The sequence below is a fragment of the Falco peregrinus genome, chromosome 5, assembly GCF_023634155.1.
Source record: "Falco peregrinus isolate bFalPer1 chromosome 5, bFalPer1.pri, whole genome shotgun sequence".
Taxonomy (NCBI): domain Eukaryota; kingdom Metazoa; phylum Chordata; class Aves; order Falconiformes; family Falconidae; genus Falco; species Falco peregrinus.
This window is the reverse complement of record NC_073725.1, coordinates 103702515-103714401: the sequence shown is the minus strand read 5'-3', so window position 1 is coordinate 103714401 and position 11887 is coordinate 103702515. Positions and strand designations below refer to the sequence as shown.

The following is an 11887-nucleotide window of genomic DNA, read 5'->3' as shown; positions in this document are numbered from 1 at the left end:
TAGTGAAATATACTATTTTATTGCTGCACACATGCTTACACATTTCTTCTTAAATATAATGTTGCTCCGATAAATCTTACAATCTTCTTAATTCAGTAAGTGGCTAGTAGTAAACAAAAAGGACAGAGGCAACAGAACACAAGAAGGACACTGGCAACAGAAGAAAAATCAAAAGGTTTTTATTTCATGGCAAAATTATTTGCAGCAAGAATAAAGGGAATTCAAATCTAAGTTTTGACCTGGCTCATCTTAATTAGAGAGCTTGCCTGTACGCTGACCATCTGCTTACGCATGCTTTTTGATAGCCCTGTTTTGCCAAAAGGGATGGGGGTGGTGAAAGGACCCGCAGTAATTGGACAATCTGACGGGCCTCACAGATGTGACCACTAAGTGCACACAGACAGACTGGCATTTGCTCGGCAGCCCACGTGGAACTGCACTACCAGGGAGGCAGATCCAAAGGCCACACTGACCTTTCCTCCCACGTGTACAAGTGCAGCCTCACTTACTCCACGCTTAACGATGCAGGAATGGAATTATTCAAAAGCAACCATATGGAAAACACTTCCCAGCACTGCTGCCCCTCCTCTGCCTTCCTCCTGCTTTGCCCGCTACCAGTGTCCATTTGCTTTAGCAGCTGAGGCATCTGCAGAGAAAAGCATTAGCACATTCCTTGGTAATCCCGTTTCTGCATCTTGTTCAGTACAAGCAGAAGGCAAAGGCCATGTTCTGTTCTCTGGTGGCTCTCCACGCAAGCCTCGTGCAGGGCTGTCACAACCACTGCTGTGGAAAGCTGACTACTAAGATGTCAGATGCGGAATTTATGCCGGAGGAGCAAAGGGGATGTGATAAACTAAACACTCTGCTGAAGTTGCAGTATCATCTTCAGCCACACAGGGAGGAGAAACGCTGGGGAACTGAACCAGCTGGGTTAAGCTGCCGGTTTCTATAGCAGGCTTTCACGAGCCTGACACTCCACTGAGCAAGAAAACAGGCAGTTCTGCTTTCACCCTTCTTTCTCCAAAATATATGGAGCTTCATATTAAAACTTTCTCAATAGACTTTCCCCTCCCCAAGTTTACTGAGATGCCTTTACCAGGTCAAGTTGTGCTGGGCTCTTTGGTGGTCCTGTCAAAGCCACACTGAGCTTACAGATGGACATGGAGGTACATTCCACAAATCACACAACAAATGCACAGCTCTCCTCCGTGTCACCACCCCAAACAGAAGCACAGTCTCGCTGCTCCCTGCTTCCATACAGCAACACACCCCTGCAGAGACACATCCTCTTCCCTCATCCTAATATGGCTGCAGAAAACAAACCACAGGAACTCCCTGCACTTCCTCGCAACCATTTTGAAACAGAAGAATTGAAGCAGGCCCTGCTTGACTAGCCCTGCTGCCACCATCCGCTGCTCCCGAGACTTGTTTTGAAAGAGACACCAGTTAAACACAGATGACAAAAATGCACAAGCATCCAGGGTTCAGTTTGTCAATGCACTTCATTCTTGCCCCCCAGCTCTGTCTCCAGCTTCTGTTAAATGCCAACTCCATCCTGACATGTGATTTTGTCAAAGTCCAGCTTCTCTCCAGAACAGCGGCCAAACTCCAGCGCCCTCTCCTCACCACAACCAAACCCAGCCTGCTTACTGCAACTGGTGCCCAAAGCCTGCCCACGTACCTGCAAACAGCTTCAACACACGCCTGATACAGGCAGATACTCTGAGCAGGGGCAGTGAGGCTGCAGTTCTCACATGGTGCGGGAGCATCAGTCTCTAACCAAGTGAGATCAGCACAGAAGAGAAACCCATCCTCCCAGCACATCCACACCCGAAGCAAGTGCCTGCCAAACGCTGGATCTCCAAACCCTTTCCTTATCCATGCGAAGCACCACCACCATTACAGAAAACAACACCCTGAAGCTGCGGGGGATCTATGCCCAGTTCCCACCTCAAACAATAAAAGCACACCTGACATGGATTAGTTCAAGCTCTTGCCTCACAAAGTGACCAAAATGACAATATGTGTTAGTAACGGCAGCCCGCTGCCTGTGCAAGATTCTCTGTGCTTCACCCAACGCCTCTTCTGCCTCCCAACTCACAGCACAGCAAAGTACACCCAGCCTGTGCCTTGGAGACCTGGACTCTCACAGCATGCCATTCTGGAGGCAACCAGCTCTGGGGGCAGCCAACTGGGCAAGACAAGCTTTATTGCAGGGGTATCACCCCCTGACTAGTGCCGAGGAGAAAGAACATCATTACCCTCATTAGGAGTCTAGGGAGACAACACGAGATAACGCGACCTACTGCAGAACACAGATTCAAAAACATTCATTAGTACAAACAGTGAATTTCCTGGAGAACAATGAAGCTAACAAGGCTCAAGGCTGAGGAAAGCCAGAAGGTTGACAAGCGGGACAGCTGCCCTGTGAGAGCCCCAAAAAGCCCCTTTTCCTTTCCAGAAAGATTTCCAATTATCCCCTCTTCCCTGACACACCAGCAAGTCACTTTTGCTCTACCACAATGGACAAAGAGAAAGGGAAAAGTGCTGTTTCCAAGAAGCTCTTTCCTTCCCGTTAGGAAGAAAAGGGTGCCATCTCTTTTTTTGTGCATTGAAAGCTACTGCTTTCTAAGAATGGAAGGACTCTGGTCTCTATTGTATTCCCAAAGCTGTTTGTTCAGAAAACAAAGCTTTTAAATTATGAGCACTTCAAAGCAATGAAAAGCTAGGGAAGACCTGGAAATCACTTTGGTTTTTTTCATCTAAGAACTAGAATAGCAGGTGAAGACAGTGCCTTCCACATAGCCTAGTACCCCTGTGTCCCTGTTAGGGAAGCACTGCCCACCTTTGCCAATCTTATAATGCTGACAGTGAAAGAAAAGACACCTCCCTTCCAATACACTTATTTGGAGAGTTTAACCCAGTTTTCTTCCTCTACTGGTGGCAATTCAATGGGTATCCCAGCATGAACCACTTTCAGAAACATGCTGTTGGGCAACAGAACAGGATGGATCCTAATACCAGGCAGTAGCAAGTCCCCCAGAAGAGCTCCCTTACCATCCCCCAACAGCGCGCAGTCTCCTGTCTGCACCGTGTTATACAAAGGAGCAGCTACTGATCTGGGCTGAGCTTTGGGAGCTACTTCTGAAAGGAGAAACTAAAACCAAAATAAAATCAAACACAAACCAGACATGCAAATGTCCAGACATAAATAAATTAAAAAGAAACCATGCCTGAGAGTGGATGGGAAGGACAAAAGAGGGGAAGAGAGACATTCAGAGACTCAGATGTTCTTGCACTCCAAGCCAACCCAGCAGGGTCTACGCAGGCTGCATATGACAGGCAGGGTTTGCACACATCAGCACTCAAGCCCTATACTGGCCAGGAGGTTTTCCAGAGCTTCAAGTTTCTGGTTGGCTTCCTCGATGGCACTGTAAGTCTGCACGTTGCTGGTGATGTGGAAGCGGATGTCATCAACCAGAGGAATGGAGTCAGTCTCCTGCCGTTCCTCCACAGCCTCCGCATTCTCCTTCACAGCAGCCACAAACTCCTCCAACTCCACCAGCTGGATGGGGTGGACAAGAGAACCATTAGGAAGACAAGATGACAGGTAAAGGGATGTAAAGGGTTGGGATAATGGGCTCAGCCACTGTTGAGGCACTCCACAGCAGAAAAGGGAATGCTAAGGGTACATGGAGACCCGAATCTTCCTATGTCTCCTACAGATACTGCTTGGAGATGCATCCTGCCATTCATCCTAAGGAGGGAGCAATACCTCAGCAATAAATGGTCCCAACTGCTACGCAATCTGCACCTCACTAACTAAGCATCCACAGTTCTGGTATTGGAGCACACGGATATACACAGTGCTCCCTCCAGAAAGGCTCCCCAGCAGGAACCAGGAGACACTGCCAGGCACTTTTGGGAAACATCTTGCAACAGGCAAGACAGCAGGTGCTTGTTCCCAGTTCAGAACCAGATGACTCTATCCCCACCACGGTGCTCAGCCCCACCACCAACAGCTGACCAGCAGATCACAGCAAGGCACCTGCTCTGTTCTGCACCCAACCTGACAGAATCAGGTCACCCATGAATAATTTTGCATCAAGTTCCCCAGGAACATGTGGTGTGCTGAAGGGTGAGAGGCAGCTTCTGTCTGTCTATGCTACTAAACTGTGCCTGGGCGTTACGGGTTGCTGAGCCCTGCCAAAATCTCTCCCTGTTGCCATCATCAGTGCATGTCCACAAGATGCTGGCAGCTGCTGATGTTTGAACAGCTGGGGTGGCTCCATTTGTGCCAACACCCTTAAGGCGGCACATTGCCAATGCTAGGTCCAAGGACTCCCACTCAGGCTAGAGAAAGGGAACGCAAGGGGAACACACAAGCAAAGCCCCACCTTGCCCAATTACTACTTGGGATATTCAGCAACTTTCAAACCAAATGCCCTTCTCAGAAGCTAGAATCCAGGTGCATGCTGATGTGTCTATCATCCCCAAACTATAAACTGAACAAAGTAACAGCCCCAGAATCACTTCCTTTGCTGTTTTCACATGCCCAAAAGAATTTCACACTTTTCAAGCTGCAGGTGAAAACATTACATTCCCATGTGAACTATACAAGCCATTTATAAAGATCTATCTCAAGATAAAAACACCCCATAGGTTCCAGTTTATCCTCCTGTATGACAGCTTGCTCCATGAGTCCTGAAGCTTCAAGCTATAATCACTCAGGATAATACTTAAATGGAGCCCCATAAAGCAAATGCCAGTGTTAGATTCATTACTTCTGGCTGTTCAACAGCTGAATTTCCTCTGGGGAAACTCCTACTGTTAGATTTGTCATCCTGGAGGAGAGTAGAGATTACATTGATTTCTCCTTTCTATAGCACTAGGCCAGAAAGAACTCCCCCCAGCAAACACCAGAAAACATTTCCTACGCGGAGCTCCCCTGCACACCCATTGGGTTCTCCAGGCTGCAGCTGGTGTGTTCAGGTAACACCGTCGTTGCTCTGGGCACAATGGCTGAAAGCTCAGCGCAAGTCACATGCCCATGGCACTTGCAGAACTTTTTGGGCAGCTTTTTCACCCCACAGTCCACAGGGATGTGCTAGGCAGCCACCAGCATCTGGATTACTGCAGTGGCATCAGGTACTGCCACAGTCCTCAGCCTCTGCTCTAACTCACCATGTGATTTGTTACTTAACCACTGCTCATTTTCAGGAAGCACATTAAACCAGAGTGGGCAGCCATGTGTTACAGACTGAAGTATAACCATTAAACCTGTTGTATCTATGACTCACTGTGCAGTTACAGTCACAGGCGCATGTGGTAAGCGCGGTGGGGAGTGTTTCTGCTACCTTCTCGATGATCTTTGCCATGTACTCTGTGCACTGGTCCTCCAGTCGGGTCAGCTGAAACAGCTTTGCGATCCTCCAGATGCTGACAATGTTATCTTCATCCAGGATCTGAGCCAAGGTCCGGCCACAAAGACGCTTGAGCCCAGGCAGCAGGTACATATCTGCCACGCACAGCACGTCATAGGCGTTTTCCGGGGACAGCTGGCAACGGAAAGTGGAGAATTACTGTCCAGTCCTACCCACTTCACTTGTCTTAGGCAAACTTACGCCTTCTCTTGTGTTTTAGCAGAGATTCCCTAAAGTGTCGTTTGGCCCGTTACCGGACAAGTGTTAACAGCACTATGGAGAAACAGGAGCTCAATCTTTCAGGGCTAAATCTTCCCCTCAGTTACCACAGATGAGTCTAAAATGCTGTAGAGGCAGCTTGCTCAGCACAAAGCAAGAAGTTTACCATGCTACAGCTAACCCCGCTAGTAAGCACAAAGCAATGGGGAAACACTGAAGTGCAACTGAAGGCTGGCTGCTAAGGAATGATCAGCGGGGCGGTGGAAGGAGGTAGCTTTTACAAGAGGTAATGAAAGCCCTTCAAAGAGACAAATGGAACAGGCTGGCAGAACGCAGCACCTCGTCCCCACTAGGATTTTCCTCCCATTTTGTACTGCTGGACATTTTGGGAAGAACATGCAAAATTCCCTGAAGCTCCTTCCTCAAACTGGCTCTGCTAACTCAGCCAGCACAACCTCCCCGTACAGGGATACAACAAAGGACAGAAAATTCCACACCAAATAAAACTGTAGGTGAGGCCCAACTAAGTGGGGAATAGACCCCACACATCAAATACTACTGGAGCTCTAACAGGCATTCAAACTAAACTGAATTCATGCACCAGATGCTCAAGCTCACACTGTTGTGGAACGGCCTTTAACATTTTCAGGCTCTTGAGCTAGAGAACCACCCTCCCATTTCGCTCTTGGGTACTTTTGTCCCTTGCAAGTGATCTGAGGATGAAAAAATGCTGTAGATAATGTTGGAGACACCACCTCCAGCTTCACTCAAGTCTCTCCCCCCTGGCTGGGCAAAACCTATTTTAGTCAGCCATCTGCGTCACTAACCTGGAACTAGAGCCTCTCGCTGCACAATTCTGTTCCTGCTAACGTGAATTGCAAAGACCACAGTTACCCACATCCGTTTGAACGGTGAATATGCAGGATGCAGCATACCCTGGCTGTGGAGGAGGCGAGATCACCTACATTTAGAGACCAAGCCATACTAGACCGAGGAATGGTAACTGGTGTGGCGTGGTCCACTGCCCTCGTAACTGGTCAGCACCAAAAGCACAGCTGTCCACATCTACACATGTGGTTGCTCACCCTGACAACTGCAAGAGGCTGATTATTTCTTCCCCTACAGCTGTCCACACCAGTGTTTGGAGAGGCTGCTCACAGCAAATGTCCCAGTTGTATAACACCCTGCAACAGCTGTGCAGAAGGATACAAGTTGTATTAGGGGCACACCATGAGTGCTGTAGTGCCATACTGGTGTAACAGAGCTCTTGGGGTTATTAATCAAGTGCTGCTTTGTCCTTTCATAAGCTCTAGGGACCTCACAAGTTGGAGGCATTCGAGTCAGCAGTATTGGTGGCAGCAGCTCCCAACTGCTTGATCAAGGACAAATCCGGCAAACATTCCTCCAAAAGCTCCCATTGCGCCCACACAAGTATTTCGATCAGAAACTTCTCTCTCTGCCTGGAATCCTTTGTCCTCTGCACACACTCTAACCTCCAACTGCAAGTAGTCACTACTGTATGGACAGACACATAAATCCTTTGGAAAAAGAAACACTGAATTGGAAGTGCTGACACTTGGCTGGAGAAATCCAGGGCAGGAAAAACAGTCCACATTTAAGTGTGGAGCACGAGCTACATTCCTGCTCTCCTGACCATTTTTCCTGGTAGTTTTTCCTGATAGGTGAACTCTCTGCAGAAGCTCATATCCTGGCTGCTCAGTTTGAAATGCAACCTACGTACCATTCTACACAGAAAAGATACAAAAAAAGAGCCTTTCGGCTCCTACACATTGTTGTTGTTGTCCTGCTCCAAGTCCAGACAGGGCAGCTGAGACACCCCTTGGAAAGGGACGGCTGCTTGGGAAACACTTCCCGTGAGCCATCACAAGGAGGGCAGGCAGAGTGGAAAGGTGCAAGGGAACGGGGTCATGCTGCAGTGCGGTTACAAGGTCAGGAGGATCTTCACAACCCCAGCATGCTTCTTCCCCTCTCCACCTGCCCTTTCAACGCATGGCTGAGGAAAGAAGTGCAGACAAGTGAAGCATCTGCCCTCTGGCATACCAATGGCATTTCTGCCCTTGCTGCCTGATAAATACATCTCTCCCGACCGCACATTCCCCGCTGCTACCCGGAGGTAAACAGATCAGCAGAAACAAGGTCACAGCTGCCTGCATTCTCTGTATGTGGCACCTAACCCAGAGCACAAATACTGCTTGGGAGAAGTGACAGTGGCAGGTGCAGCAGCATCTCTGATCAGTGCCCTAATGCCAGAATGTGTTCTGGCATCTTGTAGCTAGACCTGCTGAAAGCATTTGCCACAAAACCGAAGCAGGAAGCTGCTTAAAGGCTGAGATTTGCTGCACCGTCCATTAGGCTGAAAACTAGGTGTGTTAGGGCCATTTTGTTACTGCTTGCAATACTGAGCACAGCAAGGTGTTGGTTCCCCAGTGGAATCTTTGCCCACCCCAGCAATAAATAACAGTGGAAATAATGACTTGCTGCAAATGGAAAAGTAGGCTATGATGCCAAGAGAAAATAAGCAGAATCTCTCAACCTTTCCACATCTCCAAATGTGTTCAATCTGCCATCTACTGGCAGCTGCTCACCTTATCCTTCCACAGAGCCCAAGAGGGAAATCTGCAAAATCCTGCATTTATCACACTAACATACAATATGCAACCTAATTTCCAAATTTTTATTACAGGGTGAAAGCCTAAGGATTTGCTTCCCAAATTTCATGCACATAAACTAGATTCATGCCCGGCTAACAACATGTCCCAGGTATGTGGGCTCCTGAGAAGCGAGGTAGCAGAGTAGGGCAGTGGGATTTAAGAAACCACATGCACAACAATTTCAGACGCTATGGGAAAACACTGCTGTGAACACCTCCAGATTTAAGCATCCCAGGAGGAAAGGCTCCATGGCTGGCCTCACCTCTGTATCGTCACTGTAGATGTAGTAGAGCACCCGAATGAAGATGTCTTCTGAGATGTTATGGAGAGTCACCACAGGGATGCTGGGCTGTGTCTGCAGCTCCTCACTCTCACTGAAATGGTCTTCAAGAAGGGCTTTGAAATAATCACTGCGACCACAGAAAAAAGCCTGGAGAGGGAAGAAAGACCAAAACACTAGCGTCTTTCTCACTGCACCGAACCAAACAGCACTACCAGCCAGCCATCAGAGCAGCTCAAAAGGTATTTTGTAAGTTCAGACCCTGTAACTCTGACTCTCCCTATGTTTTGAAGCTGCATCTCCAACATTTTTCCATACCTTATCCCTATCCATGCCTACCCTCAGAACAAAAAAACCCCACCAATCTGTAAACTTAAGAGATTCAAAAGTAGCATGGCATTAGGGCAGGAGTTTGAATTGAAGGTTGGATCTCAAAATCCGTTCTTACTGCTGTTTCCTTGCAGATCGAATTCCCTTCTCTGGACACTGAACTCACAAGCCAGCAGCAGGAGATTTTGTAGCTGTGAATGCTGTAGCTGAATCCATAAATATATCCCCTCACCTCTGCAAGAAAGGCAGAGTTTTCTGTTTTGTTAAATGCTTTAAATATAGTTTCCAGCTGCAACAGGACTTTTGATGTCCCAGCTGATGAAGCAATGCTGCTTCTGCAGTGTATCCAGCACCAGATGAGTGGGGGAAGACAGGTAGACTAGACCCATGGCAAGAAGGGAGAAGAATGAAGTATATAGCACAAGCACATACCTTATGACACAAAAAGTTGTAATCTGCCACTCGGAAACACACATCAGGACAACTGTTAAAGTTGTCAGTGCTGTCAAATGGCAACTCCCCAAAACCAACCTAGGAAAAGAAACCAGAAAACCCCACCTTTAAGATCCATGCTTTAATCATGCCTAGCGTCCCAAGTTTGGACTTCTTGGTCTTCCCAGAAGCAATCACCCATCAATTCCCTCAGCACAGTGCAGAGCACCAAAAGATCATCTGAGCACAGAATTCAGCGTGAAGAAATCTTTGCACTCCTGATAGAGGTATTCCTGGCTCAAGTTACAGCTGCCTCCCTTATCCATGAAAACTCCCTGACCCTCCATACACCTCTAGAAAGCATTTCCGTGCCACCTAACAAGGCAGATAACCAAGAGGAGGCAAAGATTACTTCATGTACGGGGTATCATAAGCATACTAGAGCTTAGGACTAGCCCTTTACTGTGTAGATGTACAGGTGACATATAGATTACATAGATGTACACACCAGTTTGAAACGGTTTGGCTACAAGCACCACATCACTTCAATAATCCAACGTTTCTAAAGCATGTTTTAAATTTCTAATTTGAATTGCAGCCAAAGATAGTGTTGTTGCAGTATTAATACTCTAGCGAATTATTTTAACACCAACACACCTCCTCCCAGTCCTTCGTGCCAACAAAGACAGAGCACACACACACAAAAAAAAAAATCTGTTGGCGTTATGTTATTTTAAAGTGACACTTCCAAATATTTTCACTTTCACCTTGTCCGATATACAGGGCAACTAAACTGGAAAAAAAAAAAAAGTTTACATTCACAGCCATGTAACCAAGACAATCTCTGAAAACAAGTTTCCCCTGCTTCTTGCTTTCCAAACATATGGCCCCGAGCTGCCTGGGCCAACGGGTTTATTACTGCTGTCTCTCACCCAGGAAAGTTACATCCCAGGTTTGCACCTGGGAAACCCCTGGGCTGGCTGTGATGATCAGTCTCCCAGTCACAGACCACCTAAGCACCATTTCCAACTCACCTGCCTCTATCCTAACAGAAAGCAACCGACTTTCAGCTTTACTGAGAGCTAGATGACTCCTCCCTCCCAAACGAAACAAAAGACACAGCCCGATGCATACACACTGCGTTGGTGCTCTCAGCCAAGCTCAATTCACATGCAGCGAGGTTTCTCTCACAAGACAGGTTCTAGGATGTGGCAAGGCACCAAGCTGGCAAAAGCTTATACCACCACTGAACATGGCAGTTTGGACCCATTTGCCAAGCTCTTTCCCTGTCCACAGCAACATCTGGCCGTTTCTGATTCCTAACCACAGGAGAGTAAGCCCAGTGACATTCAAATCGTACACATGCTGCCGCAGTAATGCTGCCTCCCCATAGCACCTCTCTCCGGTGAGCCTTTCCCCATCGGCAAACTCCTTGATGCAGAAGGGATGCAGCAATTCAAAGGACACTGCCCAATTGATCTATTACCTGCTTTTCATAGAGTGTAATACAAAAGGCACCTCCAGCATGGAAGATGAGATCAAATCGTCCCATTTGTAGATTCCCCAGGCTGCTGTTTCGCTCTGTGTCTCATGTTTCAAGGCACTGAACAAACCTCAGTCTGGGGATCTGCATCCCACTCTCTGGTGCATCACATTACAAACACCAGTATCAGGCTAGCCAACTGCCTGCTCTGTTTGCCTTGCTGCTATCTCCACGCCATGGGCCTCTACTAGTAATTCTGACATCACTTTCAAGGCTACAACTTTGCAGGCATATTACAGGTAAAAAAACCCACCACCTAGAAACAGGCTTTGATAAGACACCACTCCTTGCAGCACAAGAATTTTAACTGAGACAAACTCCACATCTCCTACATACATCCCTTCTTTGCTCCCCTTTCATTGTCCAAATGTAAATCTTTAAAAGGAATCCATCCCTCTGGAATGGACATGGGAATTTTATTTCTCTCAGAGTTTGTCTCCTGAATTACAACCTCCTCCAGGCTCAGTTTCCTGCTCCTAGCCTTGTCTGGTTGCTGCTCTGATGCTCAGTTTTACAAGGTCATTTCCATTTCCTACTACAAAAGCAGGTTCACATCTTTGTCTCTCCTATTCAGTGTGAAGTGGCTTTGCAGATTTTTCCATTTTACTCCCCTTTCAAGTCTCTACTACTTCTACTCTCCTCCCTTGTCACGCCTGAGGAATTTAATCTCCCTTTCAGGGTCTCCCTGAAGAAAACTGGCTCATTCCTCCCACCCCCCTCCCCATTCAGGCAACCTCCTTAGCATGCTTCTGTCCAGGCAAAGCAGTTACCAAAGTATGTTCCCCAGGAAGCACAACACAGTCCAGCCTGTGAGGTGCAAACATTCACAGTAACTCATTCACCATACAGAAATATTCTCAACACCTCTACAGCGTAAGACTGCTTGAACGTTGACAGGATCTTCCAGCTATCACATGTGGAGGACCATGTCTTTGCCGCCTGGATTTGCTATTAGCACTTAAATAGACATGCTGCTGGAGGCAAAAAC

At 47.5% G+C, this 11887-nt stretch overlaps 1 protein-coding gene across 2 annotated transcripts in view; it reads right to left on the bottom strand.

Annotated features, from left to right (window-relative positions):
• The window catches only part of ABTB1 (ankyrin repeat and BTB domain containing 1), a 28578-nt gene continuing 16691 nt past the window's right edge, over nt 1-11887 (bottom strand). For both annotated transcript variants that reach the window (XM_055804589.1, XM_055804590.1), the window contains 4 exons: nt 9357-9455; nt 8577-8744; nt 5358-5558; nt 1-3565 (listed from right to left, as the gene is read on the bottom strand). In XM_055804589.1, the coding sequence (XP_055660564.1) occupies nt 3359-3565; nt 5358-5558; nt 8577-8744; nt 9357-9455 (675 nt within the window). In that variant the 3' untranslated portion in view covers nt 1-3358. The remainder of the gene's footprint in view (nt 3566-5357; nt 5559-8576; nt 8745-9356; nt 9456-11887) is intronic.